General features: G+C 42.6%; 2 protein-coding genes across 4 annotated transcripts; both read left to right on the top strand.

Moving 5' to 3' along the window:
- Positions 1 to 14: 14 nt before the first annotated feature.
- On the top strand, positions 15 to 22,626 carry evc2 (EvC ciliary complex subunit 2). Of its 3 annotated transcripts, none has more exons than XM_014132065.2 (23): positions 15 to 600; positions 723 to 792; positions 1,166 to 1,356; positions 1,546 to 1,602; positions 1,734 to 1,920; positions 2,259 to 2,359; positions 2,484 to 2,549; positions 2,779 to 2,913; positions 3,257 to 3,396; positions 7,876 to 8,200; positions 8,536 to 8,775; positions 10,766 to 10,941; positions 11,118 to 11,277; positions 13,643 to 13,831; positions 14,292 to 14,584; positions 14,786 to 14,978; positions 15,472 to 15,615; positions 16,222 to 16,449; positions 16,659 to 16,897; positions 17,044 to 17,131; positions 17,285 to 17,460; positions 20,942 to 21,040; positions 21,452 to 22,626. In XM_014132065.2, the coding sequence occupies exons 1-23, from the start codon at positions 337 to 339 to the stop codon at positions 21,888 to 21,890; spliced, it is 4,200 nt and encodes a 1,399-aa protein (XP_013987540.1). In that variant the 5' UTR covers positions 15 to 336; the 3' UTR covers positions 21,891 to 22,626. The 3 variants fall into 3 exon arrangements, with proteins under 3 accessions (XP_013987540.1, XP_013987541.1, XP_013987542.1); XM_014132066.2 differs by having other exon boundaries at positions 15,475 to 15,615; XM_014132067.2 differs by lacking the exon at positions 20,942 to 21,040.
- Positions 22,627 to 24,900: 2,274 nt separating this feature from the next.
- cytl1 (cytokine like 1) lies at positions 24,901 to 26,955 on the top strand. Its single transcript, NM_001146509.1, is given in 4 exon segments — positions 24,901 to 25,121; positions 25,211 to 25,255; positions 25,627 to 25,773; positions 26,147 to 26,955. Coding segments are annotated over 4 exon segments (438 nt in total). The 5' UTR covers positions 24,901 to 24,980; the 3' UTR covers positions 26,252 to 26,955.
- Positions 26,956 to 27,966: the final 1,011 nt, after the last annotated feature.

The following is a 27,966-nucleotide window of genomic DNA, read 5'->3' on the forward strand; positions in this document are numbered from 1 at the left end:
AGCAGTCAGATTCGATGTTTTACAGATGGAGTGTTCGACCAATCATTGAACAGATTTGATGTAACGCAAGACATGTAGGGGTGGAGCTTGTCCTTTTCTTCATAGTTTTGGGAAAGTCTTCGAGGAAGTTTGGATGACCCATTTATTTCCATGACCTATGTTTTTACAGTCAACAAACTGTTTCGTTTCTTTTGCATGCCACCTTTTAAGGCATATTGTAGCACAATTTCGTGTTACCAGAGAACAATGACAACGTTTCCATTGTCTAATACAGTAGCAAGAGGATGCAAGATGTAACGGATTTCGGGAAAGCAGTGAAAGTTTTAGAACAAACGAATGCTTCAGGTACATTTCCTCGTGGAAGTAGTCACTGTATGCACTATTTTCTTCTGTTTTCAACTAGAGTATAGGCCTATATTTTGGAGACGTCTACAACACCGCCCTTTTCATTCGTATGGGTTCTGTAATGTAAGCCATCATGTCAATCCATGCCATTCCGCTATCCTGGGGGACAGCAGCAATGCACATCCCGCGTTCTGTTACATCTCTGTACTATCATGGGGAACTCGACAGAACTCATTTGGAAATGGTCGACCTAGAGTGAGTCCAATTCCCTTATTTCTGTGCCTGTCCTATTTCAAGGGCTGTACATCTATATCTGTCTGTCTGCTATGCAGTTGTTGGAACAGGTTTTGTTTTTCACTATGTTTCCCATTCAACAGGACTCTCCTAGACCATTTCAGCATGACCCTGGTGGAAACTCAGCAGAGCTGAGCTCGAAGAAGATGGATGGTTTGTTAATTTATGTATTCAGAAACATTTATTATCATCCCTAGGGTAACGATAAGGGTATAACGTCAAAAGTGACGTGGCCTTCTCAACTGAAAGTAGCCTATGACAGTAATTCAACCAGTTAACTGTTAAGTCTTCTCAAACCCACTGTGTCATTTGGTAGTTTTTGTATTTTATTAGGATCCCCATTAGCTGTTGCAAAAGCAGCAGCTACTCTTCCTGGGGTCCACACAAAACATGAAACGCGACATAATATAGAACATTAATAGACAAGAACAGCTCAAGGACTACATACATACATACTACAACTACATACGGAACGATGTGTACTGTTACTGTACACTATTGTATGTTTACTAATGTTACTTCACAGGACAACCAGGGCCATGTGGGCCCTTGGCTTTCTGTGCTGAAGAGGGTCCTCTTCGTTCTGTGGCCCCAGCCGGCCCCGGGCGCCAGTCCCTCTACACCTCCTTAAGCCACCTGGCCAACGTCATGCATCATAAGGCCCGGCGCCGCAGGAGCAGTTTCACCAGATACATCACTGGTCACACTCTGCCTCAGGTAAGTACACACACACACACACACACACACACACACACACACACACACACACACACACACACACACACACAGAGACATAGTCCAGGGCTTGCGGTCAAAACTCCTAATGGAACATAATGGGACAAGTTTCCATCCATGCTTTTGTGAAACAGAAAAAACTTGTAGTGTTTACTTTGTATTTTGTTCCAGATTCAAAGTGCTGCACAGCCATCAGCATTTGGACTCAAATTTCAGAAATGTGCCCAGGTAAGTAAGGTAGACTCTGTAGAGGATGGTCTTGCATTGCTCATTACTGTTCGGGTAGACTCGATATCTAGAAGTGTATGTACAATGCGCCCTCATATACCATGTGTTCTATACGATCCTTTGGGACACAGGTGGAGGCAGGTACCGAGTTCCCCCTTCTGACGTTCTTCCTGCTCATCAACAACACTGGGCCTCCAGGGGACAGCAACCTTTCCCAGCTGGCCATCAGGGACTCCGTCTCTGGGATAGCAGCCCTGCAGAGTGGGGGGATGGTGGTGGAGAAAGGCTTCCAGACCTTCACCATCGACTCACTGCCAGGTACACAAGAGTCATGAGAAATCTGTTTCATCAATCTGTCCGGCAGTCAGATCACCAGGGTTGTGTTCAGTATGCACAAAATGAGAAAATAGCCTACATTTGAAACGGGGAGATACTACCTGAACTTGTGTAATAATAAGCACTGATTTTCAGTTTGTTTTGCTACAGTGTACCTCACTGAACATGACCCAGGCTCCATGCTAAAGAACAAAGTCTCTGCCACCTGAACTTATCCAATTGGAGTTATTATGAACGTTGTTAAAATCATTGTATTAGCTTTTTACTCAATATTTCCAACCGTAGTTAATATCATTGTTGTTTTGGTTGTGTTTCTGCAGCAGGATCTCAGTATGTTGTGACGTATACTGCCCTCATCAAGGGTCACAAGAGTGAAATTCTGGACCTGCCTGCCTTCCTAACCTTCTCCAATGCTTCACTGGTACTGCAAACACTTTGTCCCTTTTTCTCTTGCTCTGTATATATTGCCAAAGCAGCAACACTTTACATTGCCTTTACATAGGTGCTATTCCAGGGTAATTTATACTGTTATTCACTCTTCACAGAATGACGTCAATATGTTTGGTCCAATGGTGGCTAATTTGACACTGAGGCTTAACTCCACGAACAAGGTAACCTTGAAGCCTTCATTTCTTAGTTCTTAGTTTATCAATGTGATGTCGGTTGATAGTCGTGCTCAACGTAATGCTGCGTTTACAATGCTAAACCTTACATACAACCTTACTTACGTACATTTCGTCACAGTAATCAGATTACAGTATTGTCCGTGCCCCTGATAGTAATTTCTTTCTCTTTTTCAAATATTGATGAATATGACTGACTCTCACTATACACTTTCAGATTTACCCCAATCACTATGTCCATTTTGCTGGGTTTGTTGGTGGATTCTTTCTGTCCTTGTTGCTGCTGTCCCTGGGATTTCTGGCCATGAACCTAATATGTGCCCGAGCCAGGAAAAGCTCCCTAGAGCGAAGGGTAAGACGTTGTTACTGTAACCTCACCACTATTAGCTTACCTGAGTCCCAGATCTGATTGTGATGTCCTGCCAACTCCATTGCTGTGTGACAATGACAGCAATGAAGTTGGCAAGACAGCACAAACAGATCTGTATACTTGTTAGCCACCCAGCCGTTGCAAAAAAAACTATGAAACCAATACAAAGTGAACAAATTGACTCTCTATTTTATTTTGTTTGAACTATGATTTGAAAGATATTTCTCCTCTTGTTCGTTGACTACGGTTGTTTTGTTCTATTTGAAAGCTATCCACTGTAAAGAGATTGTTACTGTTTCTCTTTGTTTGTCTGTCATTCCTAAAGAAAAAGCGAGGCGCTTCAGACCCTGAGTATGCGGTATGCAACATGAGTGAGACGGCCAAAGAAGAGGCAGCATTCGAGGACAAGATGGTGGACATCATGGTGCTGGAAGACCCTCAGAACATGTATCAAGCTCTGGAGAAGTGAGTATGGAAATGCCAAAGGATATAATGCTTTATTACTTGTCGTTGTTTTTATTATGTCTTATGCTCTAGGAGTAGGAACTGTGTTATGCACACTGAACAAAAATATAAACGCAACATGCAACAATTTCATAGATTTTACTGAGTTACAGTTCATATAATGAAATCAGTCAATTGAAATAAATGTATTAGGCCCGAATCTATGGACTTCAGTCCGTATCTGGTGTGACCACCGTTTGCCTCATGCAGCGCGACACATCTCCTTCGCATAGAGTTGATCAGGCTGTTGATTGTTGCCTGTGGAATGTTGTCTCACTCCTCTTCAATGTCTGTGCGAAGTTTCTGGATATTGGCGGGACCTGGAACACACTGTCGTACACGCCTATCCAGAGCATCCTAAACATGCTCAGTTTGTGACATGTCTGGTGAGTATACAGGCCTGGGATATTTTCAGCTTCCAGGAATTGTGTATAGATCCTTGCGTCATGGGGCGGTGCATTATCATGCTGGAACATGAGGTGATTGAAGTGGATTAATGACACGACAATGGGCCTCATGATCTCGTCACGGAATCTCTGTATATTGAAATTGCCATCGATAAAATGCATTTGTGTTCGTTGTCCGTAGCGTATGTCTTTTTTTATTAGACTTTTTTTTTCTCCCCAATTTCATGGTATCCAATTGGTAGTTACAGTCTTGTCTCATCGCTGCAACTCCCGTATGGACTCAGGAGAGGCAAAGGTCGAGGGCCGTGCGTCCTCTGAAACACAACCCAACCAAGCCGCACTGCTTCTTGACACAATGCCCACTTAACCCGGAAGCCAGCTGCACCAATGTGTCAGAAGAAACACCGTACACCTGGCAACCGTGTCAGCGTGCACTGCGCCCGGCCGCTAGAGCGCGATGGGACAAGGACATCCCTGCCGGCCAAACCCTCCCCTAACCCGGACGACGCTTGGCCAATTGTCCACCGCCCCATGGGTCTCCCGGTTGCGACAGAGCCTGGACTCAAACCCAGAATCTCTAGTGGCACAGCAAGCAATGCAGTGCCTTAGACCACTGTGCCACTCGAGAGGCACCGTAGTGTATGTCTGCCCATACCATAACCCCACCGCCACCATGGGGCACTCTGTTCACAAAGTTGACATCAGCAAACCACTTGCCCACACAACGCCATACATGCTGTCTGCCATCTGCCCGGTCGAGTTGAAACCAGGATTCATCCATGAAGAGCACACTTCAGCGGTGTGCCAGTGGCCATCGAAGGTGAGCATTGGCCCACTGAAGTCAGTTACAACGCCGAACTGCAGTCCGGTCAAGACCCTGGTGAGGACGACGAGCACACAGATGAGCTTCCCTGAGACGGTTTCTGATAGTTTTTATCAGCTGTTTGGGTGGCTGGTCTCAGACAATCCCGCAGGTGAAGAAACCAAATGTGGAGGTCCTGGGCTGGCGTGGTTACACTTGTTCTGCTGTTGTGAGGCCGGATTGACGTGCTGCCAAATTCTCTAAAACAAATTTATGGTAGAGAAATTAACATTAAATTCTCTGGCAACAGATCTGGTGGCCATTCCTGCAATCAGCATGCCAATTGCAAACTACCTCAAAACTTGAGACATTTGTGGCATTGTGTTGTGTGACAGATTTTAGAGTACCCTATTATTGTCCCCAACACAAGGTGCACCTGTGTAATGATGATGCTGTTTAATCAGCTTCTTGATATGCTACACCTGTCAGGTGGATGGATTATCTTGACAAAGGAGAAATTCTCACTAACAGGAATGTAAACAAATTTGTGCACAACATTTGAGAGAAATAAGTATTACGTGCATATGGAAACTTTCTGTGATCTTTTATTTCAGCTCATGAAACACGGGACCAACAGAGACAAGTAATAGGGTCATTTTGGTTGCATTAACAAAAAGATGTTGCGTTTATATTATCGTTCAGTGTATTTCTTTTCTTACTAGACTGAAAGTAGCTGTTATTTGGTCATTATGAGAAGTTGCTAAGGCTTTATAAGGGCCATACATGCATATAATTATTGAGGCATCGTGTTGCATTCCATGTTTCCCCGATAATTCTTTCCAGCAGCAGTGGCAAAGTTAGCGTGGGGCTTGGCCAATGGCGTGGTTTCTGACCTTCCTCATGGCCACGCATACTGTAATTTGTTTTGCCGTTTTAAAGCTAATTTCCTGCAAATCTACACATTTTGCCATGGGGCGGAGACAAAATGTAACAGTTTTAAGCTAGTTTCCTGCAATTCAAAACATTTAGTCACGTGGCAAAAAAATTAAACGTTTTAAAGCAAATTTCCTGCAATTCTACACATTTTAATGGCTTATGCCTTGTTCGTATGCTATCTGAGTGACTCAAACACTATAAGACAATCAATGGGGGCTCCATGCCATGACATTTTGGGAAATTTTTTCTCCCTGACTGTCTATTTTTTATTCTGGTGATTGTTAGTTCTCAAACATGATCTTATTTAAAAAATATATAACTCTGTTTTCTTTCTACATACTTTATATCTGGTTTTAGTCATTTAAGTTTATACTGAAAATTATTTACCATCCCAAAGTTATTATTTTTAGTAATGGTCACGTTTTAGTAATGGTGGCCTGCCGCTGCTAAATGAATATAGGGTAAACACTGGCATTATACCTTTCTGCATTAACCTTTTACTGCAGTGGGCTAAATCTGGGTTACACAGAGTGTTTCTTTGTAGTCTTAAACAAATCAACTTTGAAACAAAAGGTATACACCTAACACATTTTTATAGTCTTAAAAGAAAGAAGACACCTGTACCATGTCAGATATAGAGTGGAAATGTACTCAATTCTGGGTTTGCATCCCAATCTTACACTTTATATACATTACATAGTACTGAATTTTTACAAAACAGTTTGACATAGAAACCCCAAATTTTCAACAACAAATAAAATATATGTTTGTTAATTATGAAAATATGAAGATTTTTTTTTAAATATATAACATTCCACCCATGAGGCCAGTAGAGGGCTATTTGGTCATTTGACTGCCGAAAACTGAGTGTTGATGAACAATAAAGTATAAAGTCAGACAAAGCTTTATAATATACAGTACCAGTGAAAAGTTTGGACATACCTACTCATTCAAGAGTTTTTCTTTATTTTGACTATTTTCTACATATTGTACAATAATAGTGAAGAGATCTAAACAATAAAATAATACATATGGAATCATGTAGTAACTAAAAAAGTGTTAAACAAATCAAAATATATTTTATTTTTTAGATTCTTTAAAGTAGCCACCCTTTGCCTTGATGTCAACTTTGCACACTTGGCATTCTCTCAACCAGCTTCATGAGGTAGTTACTTGGAATGCATTTATTTTAACAGGTGTGTCTTGTTAAAGTTCATTTGTGGAATTTCTGTCCTTAATGCGTATGAGCCAATCAGTTGTGTTGTGATAAGGTAAGGGTGGTATATAGAAGATAGCCCTATTTGGGAAAATACCAAGTCCATATTATGGCAAGAACAGCTCAAATAAGCAAAGAGAAACTACAGTCCATCATTACTTTAAGACATGAAGGTCAGTCAATACGGAAAATGTCAAGAACTTTGAAAGTTTCTTTTAAGTGCAGTTGCAAAACCATCAAGCGCTATGATGAAACTGCCTCTCATGAGGACTGCCACAGGAAAGGAAGACCCAGAGTTACCTCTGCTGCAGAGGATAAGTTCATTAGAGTTACCAGCCCCAGAAATTGCAGCCCAAATAAATGCCACAGAGTTCAAGTAATAGGCACATCTCAACATCGACTGTTCAGAGGAGACTGCATGAATTAGGCCTTCATGGTCGAATTGCTGAAAAGAAACCACTAATAAAGGACACCAGTAAGAAGAAGACACTTGCTTGGGCCAAGAAACACGAGCAATGGACATTAGACCGGTAGAAATCTGTCCTTTGGTCTGATTAGTCCAAATTTGATATTTTTGGTTCCAACCGCCGTGTCTTTGTGAGACGCCGAGTAGGTGAACGGATGATCAACAGGACAATGACCCAAAACACACCTCCAAGCTGTGTAAGTTATATTCGACCAAGAAGGAGAGTGATGGAGGGCTGCATCAGATGACGTAGCCTCCACAATCACCCGACCTCAACCCAATTGAGATGTTTTGGGATGAGTTGGACCGCAGACTGAAGGAAAAGCAGCCAACAAGTGCTTAGCATATGTTGGAACTCCTTGAAGACTGTTGGAAAAGCATTCTTCATGAAGCTGGTTGAGAGAATGCCAAAATTGTGCAAAGCTGTCATCAAGTCAAAGGGTGGCTGCTTTGAAGATTCTAAAATATAAAATATATTTTGATTTGTTTAACACTTTTTTTTGTCTTCACTACTTTTCTATAATGTAGAAAATAGTAAAAATAAAAAATAAACCTTGAGTGAGTAGGTGTGTCCAAACTTTTGACTGGTACTGTATATCTGACATCCTCACAGCCTGGAGATGTCCAGCCTGCTGCGAGCCACCTCCAGCCTGGAGAGCAGTCGGGTCCAGATGTACAAAGATGTGATCGCAGCCCTGCTGGCCGTGCTGCGCTCCCAGAACCACATGTCCCAGCAGGCCGAGCAGCGCCTCCTGAGCGTGCTCCACGGTCAGCTGATGGGCATGGAGGGCAAGCTGAAGGAGGAGCACTTGGCACGCATGGCAACCCTGGCGGCCCAGTGCAACCTGGAGACCCGGGAGCAGATGGAGGCGGAGCATCGCAGAGAGGCCCAGGAGAAAGCACGGGCAGAGGTGCTGTTTCAGCACTCTGATGAACAGGTACTGTAGTGGCTATTATCAATCAAAAATCATTGGCGGAGGTAGAGAGCAATGTGACTTGTGCATAAAAAATTTGTTAAACATGCCAGAAATGGCTCCTATGGGCACAGATGGAGAAGCAACTCCAGCCCTGTGCTTAAATACCTGATTTAGCTAATTATGGTCAAGACTATGGTTAGGTGATTATTTGAAGCAGGTGTATTAGTGGTGGGCTGGAGCAAATGCCTGCACACCCAGTAGCTCTCCATGGCACTGGATAGACTAAATCAAGTGCACTTCAAGTATTTCACACTTATATTTAACACAGGTCTGGTTGATTCTGGTTGATTCTCCAGGAGCTCCACCAATGCAGTGTCCTCCTGGAGAAGCTCCACAAGCTGAACCAGAGTCACCTCCAGCGCACCCTGCTGGTGAGACACGAGGAGGCCTCAGCCAAGGTCCAAAGGCAGATAGTGGAGTGGAGAAGAGTGGAGCTGCACAAGATCTTCTCAGAAGAGCTGGAGGAAGCCACCAGGATGTGCGAGTTGGAGAAGACCGAGGCCAGGAGTCTCCTGCATGACTACTTTGCCTATCAGGTGAGCTAGTGAAGATGGTCCCGTTCAGTAGGAACAGATAGGAGGAAACACTTTGAAACAGGCAACGTAAATGTTCAGGTAGGAGCTACTTCAGCAATAGTTTTCAGCAATGTTTCGCTGTATGTATCACTGAGAGTTGCTTTGGACTAAATGGGAAAGTCAAGGGGAAATACTGTCCTCTCAACTAATCTCGTCACATACAGTTGAAGTCGGAAGTTTACATACACTTAGGTTGGAGTCATTAAAACTAGTTTTTCAACCACTCCACAAATGTCTTGTTAACAAACTATAGTTTTGGCAAGTCGGTTAGGACATCTACTTTGTGCATGACACAAGTAATTTTTCCAACAATTGTTTACAGACAGATTATATCCCTTAAAATTCACTGTATCACAATTCCAGTGGGTCAGAAGTTTACATACACTAAGTTGACTGTGCCTTTAAACAGCTTGGAAAATTTCAGAAAATGGTCAATTGGAGGTGTACCTGTGGAGGTATTTCAAGGCCTACTTTCAAACTCAGTGCCTCTTTGCTTGACATCATGGGAAAAATAGGAAAAATCAGCCAAGACCCAAGAAAGAAGATTGTAGACCTCCACAAGTCTGTTTCATCCTTGGAAGCAATTTCCAAACGCCTGAAGGTACCACGTTCATCTGTACAAACAATAGTACGCAAGTATAAACACCACGGGACCACGCAGCCGTCATACCGCTCAGGAAGGAGACGTGTTCTGTCTCCTAGAGATGAACGTACTTTGGTGTGAAAAGTGCAAATCAATCCCAGAACAACAGCAAAGGACCTTGTGAAGATGCTGGAGGAAACGGGTACAAAAGTATCTGTATCCACAGTAAAACGAGTCCTATATTGACATAATCTGAAAGGCCGCTCAGCAAGGAAGAAGCCACTGCTCCAAAACCGCCATAAAAAAGCCAGACTACGGTTTGCAACTGCACACGGGGACAAAGATCGTACTTTTTGGAGAAATGTCCTCATGTCTGATGAAACAAAAATAGAACTGTTTGGCCATAATGACCATCATTATGTTTGGAGGAAAAAGGGGGATGCTTGCAAGCCGAAGAACACCATCCCAACCGTGAGGCACGGGGGTGGCAGCGTCATGTTGTGGGGGTGCTTTGCTGCAGGAGGGACTGGTGCACTTCACAAAATAGATGGCATTATGAGGAAGGAAAATTATGTGGATATATTGAAGCAACATCTCAAGACATCAGTCAGGAAGTTAAAGCTTGGTCGCAAATAGGTCTTCCAAATGGACAATGACCCAAAGCATACTTCCAAAGTTGTGGCAAAATGGCTTAAGGACAACAAAGTCAAGGTATTGGAGAGGTCATCACAAAGCCCTGACCTCAATCCTATAGAAAATTTGTGGGCAGAACTGAAAAAGTGTGTGCAAGCAAGGAGGCCTACAAACCTGACTCAGTTACACCAGCTCTGTCAGGAGGAATGGGCCAAAATTCACCCAACTTATTGTGGAAAGCTTGTGGAAGGCTACGCGAAACATTTGACCCAAGTTAAACAATTTAAAGGCAATGCTACCGAATACTAATTGAGTGTATATAAACTTCTGACCCACTGGGAATGTGATGAAAGAAATAAAAGCTGAAATAAATCATTCTCTCTACTATTATTCTGACATTTCACATTCTTAAAATAAAGTGGTGATCCTAACTGACCTAAGACATGGAATTTTTACTAGGATTAAATGTCAGGAATTGTGAAAAACTGAATACTTAAATGTATTTGGCTAAGGTGTATGTAAACTTCCGACTTCAACTGTATCTTGTCTCATCTATCTCATCTAATTTCTTCTCATCTCTTTCCATTTTAGTCATTTAGCAGATGCTCTTATCCAGAGCGACTTACAGTTAGTGCATTCATGTTAAGATAGCTAGGTGAGACAACCACATATCATGTCTCATCTCATGTCTTCTCAATTCATCTCATTTTATTTGATCACATCTCATCTCTCTAGAATAAGCTGGAGGAGGTGCTGGATGTGGTCCTGGCCAACCAACGTTGCATGCTGGGAGAGCGCCACGCCCAGAGGAGGTTCCTGGTGCACAGCCTCCACAGCCTGAAGGGCCTCATCTCCGAGACCTTCTCCAGGACCTCCAGCCAGATAGAGAACTGCTTCAGGCAACATAGGAGGTTGGTTTGTGCTATGACTCTCTTCATGTGTTATATTGTATGTCAGGTTTTATAGCACCTGTTGTCTTCTACATACTTGTCCTTAAGCCATTGTAGACTACTAAGGGTTCGGGAAACTTGGGAAACATAGATGTAGCCTACATTCCTAAAATGCAACCTTGCCTGTATTCCAACAGGGGGAGCGATGTGTCTGAAGAGCAGGTGGAACTGCTGCTAGACAAGGCTCAGAAGGAGCTGGTGCTGGTGAGGCAGGGCCTGGACGAGGCTCTGAACCGGGAGAGGAGGGCCATGCACTGTGGCCTGGTCAAGAAGAGGAGGGACCTCATCTCCGACATGGTGAGATGATTGACAGTGCGTTGTTTAAGTCAAACTTCACAGTGTTGCTCTCAGGCAATACATTTGCATATCTTAATTAGATAAATAATGAATTAGCACTTATTTGAGAAATACTGAAAAATACTCCAAAATAAGATACTATTTTTTCAAGAAAATATCTCTATCAATTCCCAACTCCTGTGCCTTTACTCATTTACTAATAACATAAAGCTGGGAATTATTCTGGGTAATAGAGAAACCACAAATATTACTGCCAGATACTGTGCCTTGACTTTTTCCACATTTTGTTACGTTACAGCCTTATTCTGAAATGGATTAAATAAATAAAAATCCTCAGCAATCTACACACAGTACCCCATAATGACAAAGCGAAAACAGGTTTTTAGAAATACTGAAATACCTTATTTACATAACTACATTTTAGAAAAAGTGAAACATTTACATAAGTATTCAGACCCTTTGCTATAAGACGCGAAATTGAGCTCAAGTGCATCCTGTTTCCATTGATTATCCTTGAGATGTTTCTACAACTTAATTGGAGTCCACCTGTGGTAAATTCAACTGATTGGACATGATTTGGAAAGGCACACACCTGTCTATATAAGGTCCCACAGTTGACAGTGCATGTCAGATCAAAAACCAAGCCATGAGGTCGAATGAATTGTCCGTAGAGCTCCGAGACAGGATTGTGTCGAGGCGCATATCTGGGGAAGGGTACCAAAAAATGGCTGCAGCATTGAAGATCCCCAAGAACACAGTGGCCTCCATTATTCTTAAATGGAAGAAGTTTGGAACCACCAAGACTCTTCCTAGAGCTGGCCGCTTGGCCAAACTGAGCAATCGGGGGAGAAGGGCCATGGTCAGAGAAGTGAACAAGAACCCCATGGTGAAGAAGGACAACTGTCTCTGCATCACTCCACCAATCAAACCTTTATGGTAGAGTGGCCAGACGGAAGCCACTTCTCAGTAAAAGGCACATGACAGCCTACTTGGAGTTTGCCAAAAGGCACCTAAAGGACTCAGACCATGAGAAACAAGATTCTCTTGTCTGATCAAACCAAGATTGAACTTTTTTGCCTGAATGCCAAGCGTCAAATCTGGAGGTGGCAGCATCATGCTGTGGGGATGTTTTTCAGCGGCAGGGACTGGGAGACTAGTCAGGATAGAGGCAAAGATGAATGGAGCAAAGTACAGAGAGATCCTTGATGAAAACCTGCTCCAGAGGGCTCAGGACCTTAGACTAGGGTGAATGTTCACCTTCCAACAGGACAACGACCCTAAGCACACAGCCAAGACAACGCAGGAGTGGCTTCAGGTCTCTGAATGTCCTTGAGTGGCCCAGCCGGAGCCCGGACTTGAACCCGATTGAACATATCTGGACTGACCTGAAAATAGCTGTGCAGCAACGCTCCCCATCCAACCTGACAGGGCTTGAGAGGATCTGCAGAGAATGCGAGAAACTCCCCAAATACACATGTGCCAAGCTTGTAGCGTCATACCCAAGAAGACTTGAGGCTGTAATCGCTGCCAAAGGTGTTTCAACAAAGTACTGAGTAAAGGATCTGAATACTTATGTAAATGTGATATTTCTGTTTTTATTTTTAATACATTAGCTAAAATTCTAAAAACCTCTTTTTGCTTTTCCATTATTGGTTATTGTGTGTACATTGATGAAGGAAAAAACTATTTCATCAATTTTAGAATAAGGCTGTAACCTACCAAAATGTGGAACGAGTCAAGGGGTCTGAATACTTTCTGAAGTCACTGTATGTATATGATTGCCATAGCCTGAAGGACATCCCATGACCATTAATTCCCTGAAGTATTTACATTGTATATAACTTACAAGTAATACATAGTGTAACCATCATCCATGTACATTTTGTTGTTGATTAGCCATTCTTTCTTTTTTATAATCATATTTGTATTTAATGAAATGTATCGACTGAAGATTACACAATACAACAGCAGTAGTGTTGTTCCTGTATACATGATTATATTTACTATTATTATTACTATTGAAATTAACTGTATTCATTATCCTCTTTGCATTGTACTGTATTTACTCAAATGCTGTACCACTATACTGCTTTGGCGATATCTACAAATTGTATATCATGCCAATATAGCAATCTGAATTTGAATTTAAATCGGTAACAGCTAGGTTTTGTTCTGTTCAGTAGGGCACAACGTAGTGGAATATTCAGATGAATATATATTGAACGAACATCAGCTCTGTTCTTGCCATTTCTATCTGCAACGTTTTACATTTGCCGACTGAACATGCCCAAGGAGTGCCTATAGGCGTGTAGGGGCCAGGTGTCGATTTTAAGCTTTTCAACCTTGTCTTTTTCTCTTCATCCAGCTGCAGGGCCACAAGCAGAGGCAGAAGGAGCTGTCGGCCCTGTCCCGAGGGGGCCTGGAGGAGGACAGGGTGGAGGTGGAGCCGGCCCAGCACCTCCGCTGCTGGCAGAGCCTGCTGACCGCCCAGTGCCTGGAGCTCGGGGAGCTCATCAACAACCTGGACGAGGAGGCCGCTGCAGACATCCGTAAGGTAACTCAAAATGACACAACACCCGCCTCTCTCCTTATATACAATGGTTAGATTAGGTAACTTGCACAACATATGTTGCCAATTTCGAATCGCTAGCTAGTTAGCAGTGCACTAGTAGCATCCATTGTTCAAGTGACAGCACTCGCTCTCTAAGACTTAAAGTAGTTGTTTCCCTTGCTCTGCCAGGGCCATGGCTTTTGTGGAGCAATAGGTAATGGTGCTTTGTGAGTGCAAAGTGTTGGTCTGCAGAAAGTCCCCAGTTCGAGACCATTGACAGACAGGACTTACTTTGTTGCAAGTACACAACATAGCTGTTTTTGAAAAAGTTATTGTTAGACAGCAAATGAACATCATACATGATTGTACATACATAGTTACATGGATTGTTAACTAACCAAGCAAGTAGTTTCACTTTCCCTGACTTTCTATTGACTGGAGATTCACCTTTGACCTCCCCCAGGTCACCATGCGTGTGATCCACAGCGCCATGGCGGAGGTGAAGGCCATCCAGCCTGCTGTCGCCCAGGCTCTGCTGGCCCTGGGGAACCCCCGTGGCCCCCTCCAGCAGCCAGAATCGGGGTCCCCCACAGGGGCCAGCAGCAGCGCCCTGTCCCAGGCCCAGGAGAGGCTCCATCTGGAGGGCAAGGCAGCAGTAAGGACCCTCCAGGCCTCCAGGGACTCGCTGCACCAGGGCATGGAGAAGGAGCTGCAGGAGCAGCAGGAGCTGAGGGCCAGGGGACAGGTCTTCTTCAGGTGAGCAGATGTTTGTTTTCCAATCACCTTTTCAGGTCAGTCCCTTGCGCTATAGAGAAGATGGTCATGTTGGTACACATTTCAGATTAATTGTGAAAGGGGGCAAAAAAATAAACCTCTGGGGTATCTTAATGCGAATATTAGCTGTGTGTGTGGCCATCCATCTGTGTGTGTGTTTGCGTGTATTTTCTATCCTTCCAGGTCTCTGTGCTCGTCACAGCTCACCTTATCGGACGAGGAGCTCCTACACATGAAGCTGGAGTTCCAGAACTGTCTGTCCAGGATGGACCACTGCCTGATGCTGCCCCACGCCCTCTCCCGCTCCAAACTGCAGACCGCCCTGTCCACCTGGAGGAAGGAGATGGAGGAGCAGGCTGAACATTCACAGCCAGAGGTTGGTGGAGTATCTGATACAAACAGTTTGTAGTGCCAAAATGATAATACTGCCCTCTGCTGGTTCCTTAGCTGTAACATACAGTTGACAAAGATCACTTGGACATGTTGCGTTATATATATACACTACCGTTCAAAAGTTTGGGGTCACTTAGAAATGTCCTTGTTTTTGAAAGAAAAGCACATTTTTTTGTCCATTAAAATAACATCAAATTACGGATATAGCAGTGAAGTCACTGGTGATGGCCATCCTATTTCAAACTCATCCCCTCTCTTTCAACTGACGCCAGACTTTCTACAGACATGTAAGCTGGAGCATTGGCACATTGTGGGAGCGCATGAAAGTATTGACAAAAACACCTAGTCTATATCCATAGAGGTCAATGGTAAAACAAATAGCAACTAATGCTAAAAAGACAAGATGAAATGACAGTAGCCTATGCTGTGGAGATACTTCCCTCACCATCTCACTAACCATCTTGTGTATTTTCCAGAAGAAGACGAGGACTAAAGGGAAATCCACTGAGGGCAGACAGCGAGCAGACCCCTCAGAACTGCTGCTCTTCCAGAAGAAGATGGAGGACAGGATACAGCTGTTTGAGAAAGAAAAAGAAATGGAGCGCACTGTGAGGGAGAAGGTTCGGTGGAACTCAATTCACTCAAACTTTATTTGTCCCGAGGGGCAGTTATAAAATGGAGGAGAAGGCTTTTATATTGCGCATATCCTCTTTTGTCACGTTCACTCAATTTTTGCTCCTTTCGTACAGCTGGACGAGATGGGAATATAGTGGAGGCGGGTAAGGGGATATTCCCGGACGGACTCCGAAACCTTTAGAGCCTTTAGAGTTTCTCAGACCCAGATTAAGCCTACTCCTTGGCTAAAATCCACACTCTGTAAATGATCTCGTTGAACATCCTTTTTAGTCCAGGAATGGTCTCATCATCAAATTCAGAAAAACTGTCCCTTAGCGTTTACTGCCAGTGTTATGAAACCTGTTAGTCAGCCTACTGATAAACCTACTCTTGCTATGACTAGGGTTCCTCGGGCTGCCTAACTGGACCATAACCTGTTATAAAATGTGCACATTTAACACGAAAATAAGAGTAAGCGCACAGGGTGTTAGATGTATGTCTCACCAGGGTCCAGGGAGAGCTTAGTTGAGTAACTGTGACCTAATCACTTAACCTAACTCATTTCCTACAACTTTAGCTAAACCCCTTCGTTCCCTGACGTCTCTCTCTAGGTCCTGGAGGAGATGCGTAGCGTGAGGGACTCGGAGCTTCGGAACCAGGCAGACGGCCTGGCCGTGCAGATGGCCGCCCTCCACTACCAGAAGGCTGAGAGGAGGACCAGGGTCCTGGAGACCTCCAGAGCTCTGCTCACCATCCAGAGCCTGCTCACAGAAGACCTGCGAGCCAGCAGGAGCCTGGGGGCAGCCCCCATAGCCCAGAGCATCCTGAACCACTGTCTGGTAGGATAGGACATTGTGGCATGTTGGATGCTTTACCATGTACTGTAGCCTGATTCATACTTTAGCTGTGAAGTATTACATCATTGGCTCAATTTGATCAAAATCCGCCTGAGCAATTTGGTTGCGCACACACAGATACAGGATACAAAATATATCCTCAGTGAGTAAAGTTTTTGTGAAGACCGTGATCCCTTTGCGTGTGACTACAGGGATTGGAGGAAGCGGAGCTCCAGCTCCAGAGAGAGCATGCAGAGTTGGAGAGTCTGGAGTCTGGACCCTCCAAACACAGACCACCCAAAGACCCACACTACTCTGATAATGAAGAGGAAGAGGAGGAAGAGGAAGGGCAAAGGAGGCTGTTTCATATAGAGCGTGACAGCCGCATGGCCACCATCCTTCACGAGGCCCTGTACATGTGTGATCAGGTCATCGTTCTGCAGACAGAGAGGTGGTCTTTTTGGAGCTATTATTCTGCCTAAGAGAAATGTACAATTGAGAAATATTCTTACACAAATGCACCATGAAGCGTAACACAGAACATAGCCCCAAGTGCGAACAGAATAATTATGAATATTTTATCATTTTTTTTCCCAGGCTGCAAGAGGCCAACGCTAGGAATCAAGCCATGGAGGATCTCAAGGAGCAGCTGGAGCTGAAGAGACTCTACACAAACTGTGACCAGGTGATCTAGCATCATATAATTGTGATTCTCCAATTGCTTTTTAGTCTAGAAGTAGGCTTAATCTGGGTCTGAGTCACTATTTTGTTGACAGTCCAAGCCCAAGGAGACAGTTTTTTTTCCCGCCATCCCTCTTTTTCCTCCATCCCGCCCCAGGATCTGGAGTTTGCGGCCAGGTTGGTGAGGCAGAGCCAGGTCTCCACTGAGGTTCTCCTAGAGGCTCTCCGCCTCCTCCTCCCAACCCTCCCCGAGTCGGAGCTGCTCTCCCTCATTGATGCCCTCTGCCCCAAGCAATCGGTCATCCCAGCGTCCGCAGAGCAGGAGAGCACAGTGTAAGAACTACTGAAGCTCCTTCGTCTAGCAATAGTTTTATTGGTAGTGGATTGGAGTGTTTTCTTCAGAATTGTTTAAAGGTATACCGCGAGATTCTGGCATTTAGGCCAGCATTGCTATTGTACCTGTAGACTTCCAGTCATTGCGCTAAAGCTAGTTAGTATTGGCTCACGAAACGTCCGCTAACTTCCTTCATACTGCACGCAGAAACATAAAAATGGTATCTACGAGTTCATCTGACTCTGGGTAAGTAGAACATGGCCAGAATCTCGCAGTAGACATTTAAAGGTAGAGTCTGCAATATGACATCATCAACAAAGCAGGGCGACTTCCTGCTTACAACAGCAACAGACTTCAAATCTGCCGCAACAGAGCTTAAAGGTAGAGTTGTCAACACTGTGGCATGTTCCTGCTTACAGACATTAACAACAACAAAGTTCATATCTTCCATTGCCAGTATTGGCTGTTCCCAAGGGAGGGTGAAGATTGGGAACAGCGAAAAGTAGCAGTCTTGGCAGATTTGAAGTCTGAGACAAACTCTCTGCCTGGCCATTGAAACTCAGGGTAAACTTTAGTCAAGTATTGAGCATGGTGCATCTGATAGCTTGCACATCTTTGGTGTCTAACGCCAGTTTTAACCCACCACTTACATCCAGTAAGTAAATGAAGTCATACATATGCTCACTGTTTAGCAGGCTCCAAAACAGCAATCCCACTAGAGAATAGAACTCTTGGAGCAGTTTGTGCCGTGCACCAGATGTTTAGGCGGGTGTCTATGAGTGACTCACACCAGCACAATGTGTTACTTGTCAGTAACGTTGGATGCAGTTTGTTTCCCATCTTAAAAGCTTCTAAGATATATTTATCATGTGTCAATCTAATAATTTAATTTGGCTCCTATTAACTTAACTTTGAATATGGCCCTTCTTGCCCTTGTAACCACTGACGTAGCACACACCCCCGCAGTTCCCGCAAGTGGTCCCCCCGGAGGTTGGGCCCCCCAGATAGCATATGAACACGTCATAAGCCATTCTTTATTTATTTTATATTACAGGAAATTACCTTTCAAACTACAGGGTGGGCTCCGCGAAACTGCGCTATGGCACTAATTGTAAGCACCTGCCACACACAAATATACTACCACAAAAAAATAGAACTAAAAGGAATTTCAAGTAGATTCCAAAGTAGAACAAAAAGGAACTAAAAGAAAATGGTTCAACATTTCAGCCTTCATGTGGGGAATTAATAGCAAGCTAAAATTTATGTGATCATACAGGGGAAGCTGGTATTTCAGTCCACATGAGAACTTTTGACAGAACCTGCGAAAAGATCAAGTCAAAATAAAGTCTTCACGTTTCGTAAAATACAGGGGTGGACTAACAGTCAAATGCTTACTTCCAAGTCCTTTTTCGAGTTAAAGATATAAATGTAATAGTGTCACGATGAATGAATACACAGTAAATAACGAATAACAATGACGAGTATATAATATCAAATCAAATTTTATTGGTCGCATACACATATTGCGGATGTTATCGTAGGTGCAGCGAAATGCTTATGTTTCTAACACCAAAAGTGCAGTAATACCTAACAATACAAAACAATACACACAAATCCCCCCCAAAAAACAAGGCTATATACAGGGAGTACCAGTGCCGAGTTGATGTGCAGGGGCATGAGGTAATTAAGGTAGCTATTTACATATAGGTAGGGTTAAAGAGACTAGGCAACAGGATAGATAGATAGATAGATAGATAGATAGATAGATAGATAGATAGATAGATAGATAGATAGATAGATAGATAGATAGATAGATAGATAGATAGATAGATAGATAGATAGATAGATAGATAGATAGATAGATAGATAGATAGATAGATAGATAGATAGATAGATAGATAGATAGATAGATAGATAGATAGATAGATAGATAGATAGATAGATAGATAGATAGATAGCAGCAGTAGTGGGTAGCCATTTGATTAGCTGTTTAGCAGTCTTATGGCATGGGGGTAGAATCTGTTCACGGTCCTGCTGGTTCCAGAGAGAACAGTCTATGGCTTGGGAGGCTGGAGTCTTTGACAATTTTTTGGGACCTTCCTCTGATTTACTTGGTGTGTAAAATGTTAGTTATAACTGCATTCTTACAGCACTGTCGAAGTAGTGAGACTAATCAATGTGATCTCTCTGAGGAGGAAAGAATACTCATTCAAATCAAATCCCATTTTATTTATCACCGAATACAACTGGTGTGGACTTTACAGGGAAATGCTTGCTTACGAACCTTTCCCAACGATGCAGAGTAAAAAAATATATATTCAAAAATTAAGTAGTAACTAACTCAAGAGGAGTAAAATAAAATACACAAGAATGGAGCTCTATACAGGGAGTACCGGTACCAGATCAATATGCATAGGTATGAAGTATTTGAGGTAGATATGTACATGAAGGCTGAGTAAAGTGACTAGGCATCCGGTTAGATAATCATAAATACAAATATTAGCAGCAGCAAATGATGAGTGTAAAAGTGAGTGTCTGTGAGTGTATGTTTGTTTGTGTTGTGGGTGTGCATATTTTGTGTTTGAATGTGTGAGGGATTTGTGTGGGAGTGACAGTGTAGTGTGTGTATATGGTGTGTATATAAAGTCTAGTGAGTGTGCGTAGGGTCAGTGCAAAATAGTCAGTGCAGATAGTTTGGGTACCATTAATTGACTATTTAGCAGTCTGGCTATTATGGCTTGGGTGTAGAAGCTGTCTCGGAGCCTGTTGGTCCGGGAGCCGATGCTCCGGTACCGTTTGCTGGATGGTAGGAGAGTGAACAGTCTATGGCTTGGGTGGCAGGAGTATTTGTCCATTTCTGGGTCTTCCTCTGACGCCGCCTGGTATAGAGGTCCTGGATGGCAGGGAGCTCGGCTCCAGTGATGTACTGGGCTGTCCGCACCACCCTTTGTAGCGCTTCGCGGTCAAGGGCGGTGCAATTGCTATACCAAGCGGTGACGCAGCCAGTCAAGATGCTCTCGATGGTACAGCTGTAGAACCTTTTTAGGATCTGAGGGCCCATACCAAATCTTTTCAGCCTCCTGAGAGGGAAGAGGTGCTGCCGTGCCCTCTTCACGACTGTGCAGGTTTGTGTGGACCATGTTAAGTCCTTAGTGATGTGGATCATACCTTCCCATCTGCCCATGATACATTGGCTGGGAGCTTGGAACACTTACTGTCAATGTGTTGTCTGGGCTGGCCAACATTCTGTTTGGACACTGTTGCTTGTGTGAATAATGCTCTTTGTATGAGGACACCTGGGACTTGGCCTGTCTAGCCAGGAAAAGAGGGACGTTACTGAGAAAGTTAACTTAAATAGAACAAAATGCATCATTTTGTGGAGTCTCCATCTGCTTAATTCACTTGTCCCCTGCGTGAATACTTTTCTTTATAGCCAGAGAGCTATTTTTCTTTTCCATTCTGGCTGGTTTTTTTTCTCAGGTGGCCAGGGGGAGCAGGAAAATCTCTGCTGGTCAGACTGAGGGAGGAAATGGTGGGGAGGAATGTCTCAGCCCACAGCACGGACAAGGACAGAAACCAGTGAGTGCAAGACAAAGAGCCTCAACTTTTTTCTGGAGCTTTTATTTTAGATGTGGATACACTTTCAGGCCCTAATTCAATCAGTTCTCATCAACTCAGAATGTTGACAATGTAATGTTGACGACAAGGATGGGTGTGTCTGTGCGAATTTAAAAAGGTTACTGCCTTGATAACGATAAAGCATAAACATTGATTGTGAGTCAACCTGCAGTGCTGTTTTTATTTATCGGTGATTGAATTGGAGCCTAAGGGTACGTTTTCAAAGTACTAGGAAATAACTTGGGAGAGACAATATTTGGCACATAGCAACATAGAGTGGTAGATGCATTTTGGTCCCACTTTTGTAAAATACTATATATACTGTAGATGCTTCAGAAATCATAATCAAATGTCATGCTCTTCATTTTCCAGGTTCCAGGAGAAGAGACAGAGCCTGCTGGAGAGGCTGTTTCTCAATCCCAGACCCGAGGCTCGCAGGGACGTCATGCAAGTGTTGGTCCAGGAAAAGGGGAGGGAGGGAGTTGTTGCCATTCCCAAACCAGTCGCGACTGGAACGAGCCAAACCATAGCCTCGGAACAGCTCCAAGACTCCGTTCTGATTTCAGTGGGAGGAGGAGTAGAGGTGGACGGTGAAACTGTGTTTGTCTCCACTACTGCAGCAGCACCCTCCACCTCTGGCTCGGCCAACGATGCAGTAGTACTGGACATCCCCACTACGGGGGAGAGAGTGTTTGTGTTCCGCGTTCTGCCGGAGCCCCAGAACACGACAGGGGCCACCAACAGGAAGAGGAAGAAAAGGAACTTTCTTAATCTGAAGAAGGGATCGGTGGCCCCCACAGACCAACCCTGAGCTTGCTGGTGGTTTCAGAGGGTCTACTGTAGACACAGACTTGCCATTAGATTCCTACTGGTCCTATACTGAACCCCTAGCCTGGTCCCAGGTCTGTTTGACTGAAGGAGTTGGCAAAACAGCACAAACAGATCTGAGAACAGGCTAGGGGAACATGTGCCCTGTTAGACTCTGTTATGAGCTCTAAAATGTCCCACCTTTATGGTACTCAATGATGGTATTATGATAACAATGAGAAAAATTATATGTATTAACGTTTAATTTAGTTGAAGTAGTCTCAAGGTACTTTAAAATAGCCATATAGTTGCAGGCTTTGTCTGTAGACAGCTAGTTTTTCTGATAATGAATGATTTGCACGTCTTGGCATATACATAAACCACATCACCATTATCAATATTTTAACAAATTATATAAATACAATTATGATAAATATATACAAATGTTATAAAAAAAAATAGTATCGTAGTGTTCCTATCCATTGTATGTTAAAACACCTGCAACAGTCATTTTTTTTGGCAAGCTCAAAATAACAATCCCACAAGTTCAACCAATGTGTTACAACAGTTTTTTACAGATTCATAAACGATCAATAAATTAATAATGATCAGTTTAGCTATATACACTCAGTTTATTAACTAGGCCTACCTATAACTCTGTAAATCGTTTCATTAACAGCCATACAAATGTTACCAACATGCAGTGATGTAAAGTACTTAAGTAAAAATACTTTAAAGTACTACTGAAGTAGTTTTGGGGGGGTATCTGTACTTTACTATTTATGTTTTTGACAACTTTTACTTTTGCTTCACAACATTCCTAAAGAAAATGATGTACTTTTACTCCATACATTTTCCCCGACACCCAGGGGCGGAAATCCCGGGGGACACGGGGGACACACGACCCCCCCCATCCTGGGAAAAATATGATTTGTCCCCCCCAATATATCACTGAAACATAACTATGTAATTTAAATAATATTAATAATACGCAATGAAAGCAATTGTGCTGATTATAGACACTTAATAGCGCGTTTTTAAGTTTCAAAAGATTGCGACCCCCCCCCTCCCCTTGCCTCACAATGGTTTGATCCACTGCCAGTTCCTTAGCTTGCTACGTAACTGCCGTGAGGTTCATCCAGTCAGTCGCGCACACACACACTAGCTGAATATGCAGAGCTAGCGCGCAAATATTAACTATTAAGCTAGCTAGTACCTATTCCATTTATGTGGCGTCGTCAAAGATGGAATCAGCATGCAGATGATGTAAGTTAGTGCTTCAAAGTCCCTGTGATAAGGTTAGCGATAAACTGAAGTCCAAACTGAACAGAACTACACTCTCTTCTACCATTGTCTTAAATATATTTAATGGTCTCGTTGCAAAAGCTAAATTGTCGCAAGGGAACTTTTATTTATTTATTTCATTTCACCTTTATTTAACCCGGGTAGCAAAGATTATAGCAAACACCACTGAAACTGAATTGGTGCTCGCTAGCTTTGCAAATTCAGCTATTGTTGGAAGCCAGCCAATATGAAACAAACTATTAAAATTACAAAAGGTTGCAGCATATGTTGTGTAAATGGTGAACTCATACAGCTGTCAACTCTTGTCATTTTAATCCGTTTCACATTTTCTAGCTACCTTTTAGATCGAAGCCCATATAGAATGATTGAAGATGATAGAAGCCCATCTCCTACTGTAAATAACCTACACACTGTGTGTGTAGCCAGCCAGGTAGAAAAATGGCAGAAAAATAAAAGACGGACATCAGAGTATTTTTCAATACACCAAAACGCATAGTAAGAACCCTAGTAGCCTAATATCTCAAAGACTAGTTGATAAAATGTTCATAAGAAAGAAATGAAATTCTAATGGAAATGTTTCACAATGATGTCATTAGGCAGAGCAGGCAACAGATGGCACACAGACAGCAGAGTTGGGGACAGATATGCAGGGACAGACTGGCAGAGACAGGGAGGTAAGTTTGTTGAGTCTTTGTTTGGCAACATTATGAAAGGTTCTCAATTTTTTTGACTTGTAAAATAGGAACATAATTGGAAAATGCCATGGATACCCCCACTCTCAATTTAAACTGGTGACTGAACTAAGATTTGTTAAAGGCAATGTTATTGCTGTTGTGATTAGTTGTGTAGTTTTGGGTACCGGTAGTTAGGAGTACGGCAAACACCTTATTTCTTTGGTTCCTCAATATACATTTACCATATTAAACGTAGGCTATGTGTTACAGCACTACTTTTGGTGTCCTCCTCAGGAATTGCTCTTGTGAAAATGTCATGTAATTGTCCCCTCCAAAGTGGATATCAGATTTTCGCCCCTGCCGACACCCAAAAGTACTCGTTACATTTTGAATGCATAGCAGGACAGAAAATAGTCAAATTCATACACGTATCAAGAGAACATCCCTGGTCATCCTACTGTCTCTGATTTGGCGAACTCACTAAACATGTCTGAATGTTGGAGTATGACCCTGGCTCTACGTATATATATAAAAAAAACAAGAACATTGTGCCATCTGGTTTGCTTAATATAAGGAATGTTTTATTATTCATACTTTTACTTTTGATACTTAAGTATATTTTAGCAACTACATGTATTTTTATACTAAAGTATATTTAAAACCAACAACTTTTATACTTTTACTCAAGTAGTATTTTACTGGGTGACTTTCACTTTTACTTGAGTCATTTTCTAATAATGTATATTTACTTTTACTTAAGTATGACAATTGGGTACTTTTTCCACCACTGCCAACATGTGCTTACATTTATTTTGATAGTGACATGTGGATTGTTACAGCATGGGATGATACACTTTGTTGTCATCCTGAAGGATGTTGATACCTGGAAGAAATTTTACGTTTCCAAAATGCATAGGAGCGCGTCATAAGTTTCATATCCAGTTATGTTGCGCTTAGTGGATATTCGACGTCGTCATCTCTTTTTTTTGTTTTGTCACTCCCAACTACAAACTGCAAAGTTGCTCGACAAAGAACACACTCGTTTTGTAAAGCCCAAGCGTAGTTGCCTCTACAGAAGAAGCCTTTTTTTAACCGATGCAACAACGGGTAGAAAGATGAGACTCGCACCTTTCTTTTGTTTCTTTAGTTTTATTTGGTTAGCAGATTGTGCACCACCGACATGCTACTCCCGAGTGCTTGGCTTGAGCAAGGAAATAATGGACCTTTTGGAAAAACTACACAATTATCATCTCACGGTGTGCTATTTCAATTTCATTTTTTGATTAAAAACAGTTATTTTCTTATGTATCCAAATGTTTTCTCATTTAGACGTTTTATTCCGTAGAAAACCTGCGTGGAGATTCTGCCCAAGATGTTTCTGGATGTGCACGTAAGTTTAACACCATGTAATTTATCTGAACAAAATATTGATTCTCGGACGTCATACCAGTATTGAAGAAAAGGTCGACAGAGGGAACCAGAATCTGATTTGACGTCTCATTTGGGTTATATTGCATTAACTGTAATGTGTTTGTGATGCAATATGCATGTTTGATGTAGATTAGAAGATGGATGCATTCCATAATGTGATTGGATGCCGATATCAAAGCTGAAAAATGAAACTTTCCGATCAATTTAAATGAATATGAAACAGTTGTTGTACACCAGTATCTGAAACTGTTTCTGTGTAACTTTTGAATCGATATATTATAATATTCATTGAGCTATAGGTTAAACAATGTCTTTGTTATTTCCCTGTAGAATTCGTGCATCGTGACCAAGCTCCGTGACTTCCTCTATGTTGTGGAGAACCTTCCTACACGGTACTGCAGAGAGCGACCCAGGATCGTGTTGTTAAAGCGCAAAGTCAACAACCTCTACACAATTATCAACAGAATCTGTTATCGGGTATGTGTGTGCTTAGCTATGCAGAAGAATGAACCATGCTGTCTCTCATACCCAGAGAATTATTAAAATAAAAAAAGATCTGTCATAGCCTATTCTGTATGTGGTGCAGGAAATGACTAGCCTCTTTCCAGATCTGTTCTGCCATGCCAACCCTTATAATGACAATGACATGAGTTGACGAGATGGCATTTCTGGAACCAAGCTAAGGAATTACAGGCCAGAGTTCAATTCAATATAAAAAATAACGTGATTACTTCTGCTCATTTAGTTTATTGTCTGCCAACGTTTCCTCAGTTTTGCTCATCCTTTCACCCACATTCTGCAGCTGAAGATATTGTGTATGCCAAGGTCTGACTGTTTGACCTCCCCACAGGACCTAGTGTATTTCACAGATGACTGTGAGGCCATTGAGACTGGACAGAGTACCCCTCGCTACGGAGAGGACAGGCTCCAGCTGCTGGTGGAAGAGAAGAGATGAGCCCATCCAGAGACAAACACACGCACACTCACATGTGCAAACAGCGCAACAGTGCACGTCTCACACACACACACATGAATGGAAGTGTGAGGGTATGTAAACCCTGTTTCACTCAAAATCACACACACACACATACATAACATCACACACAACACACAACTATAGTGGGAAAACATGCCAACGCTGTTTATTTTCTAACCTATGTAGTGGTGGCCTACAGAGTTGATGTTATTGGTGAAGTCTCATGTTAGATGGCATGTGTCTGGTTACATTCCACCAAGTGGTGGAGAACTTTCCACAGGAAATTTGCTGAATACCAGCCATTCCAATGAAAACCTTACAATAATAAACCAATAAGAAATGTTTGTGAGCCTCGCTTACCGCTGCTTACTTACCATACTGTTCGAAAGGGAATGCCTAATTTATCCAAATATGTTGTTTGCTTCCATAACCCTTCGTACTACTAAGCTGTCTTCAGGCTTGCACCTACCTAGTTCCCAGCCTGTACACCCCTGAGAACAGAATGATTACCTCATGCTTGTTGTTTGATTGTATGAATAGGCCTACTCTTTAACCTTTAGTTGTGTATCTTGTTTTGATGTAGGCTAAACTTAATCATGATCGCGTTTTCTATGTAATTGGATCAATATATACGTTTGTGTAGTGTATTCCTTATATGTTTGTAATAAAACAACTATATCTCTTTTTGGTGCCTGTGAGTTTTCAAATGTGGTGTGTGAGCAGCAAGCACAAACACAATTGATTTTCTTCTAATATTGCAAGACAGTCGAGTGAGTTTTGATATTGAATTTGCATTGTGAGTGAAAATAGGAAATGCCGTGCAAGGATGTTGGCTGGGGGTGGCAGTGGGCGTAACATGCAGGACTGGTGATTGGCAGTGGCAGTTCCAATCCAGGTGTGTTTTTGGTTTTTTTACATTATCCCAACCCCCTAACCCTTACCTTTACCATTCACTGGTATGATTCAACTTTATCTCTTGTGCTTGCCTTTAAATATTGGTTGTTTTGAGAGTCGGACAATGTTTCTCAAAACTGTTAAGATTCAGACAAAGTCACAGTTTCTCACAAAAATGGAGTCAACACTCTAGAGACTCAAACCCAACTCCTTGATGAGATAAAGACAGTTAAAATGTGAACTAAACAAGACTAAGACCAGCCCTCTTAAAATGTGTGAAAAATAAGCAACCGTATTGAAAAAACAAGGTTCCCTGGCAGTTTTAAGTTGCCACTCTTACAAGAGATGGCACTCACTGGTGTATCTTGACCACGTGAGTTGAAAGACTACACAAACCATGATCAACAGACCAAGACATTGGGTGCCAACCCAGGCCCAGACACTATTGAATCCCAGACCAAGACTGCATTTATGTGACCAACATCAAGACTCCATCTCTGTTTTATCCTGACTGTAAGTCTGACAAACTTAGATTTTGTTTTGAAATGTCCCTTTACGTACCTAAATGTGTTGAAAAGAAGCCAGCAAATTCTGAACTTTACTTAACAATCTATTACTGACTTACCACAATACTGAAACACGGTTTTCCCATTATATCTTTTGTTACATGATGACTTTGCAAAAGTTACTACTCATAAAACATTTACATTTTAGTCATTTAGCAGACGATCTTATCCAGAGCGACATTTCATACATTTTTTTTGTTGTTGCCCGTACTGGCCCCCCGTGGGAATCGAACC

Source organism: Salmo salar, chromosome 12, assembly GCF_965601325.2.
Source record: "Salmo salar chromosome 12, fSalSal1, whole genome shotgun sequence".
Lineage (NCBI taxonomy): Eukaryota > Metazoa > Chordata > Actinopteri > Salmoniformes > Salmonidae > Salmo > Salmo salar.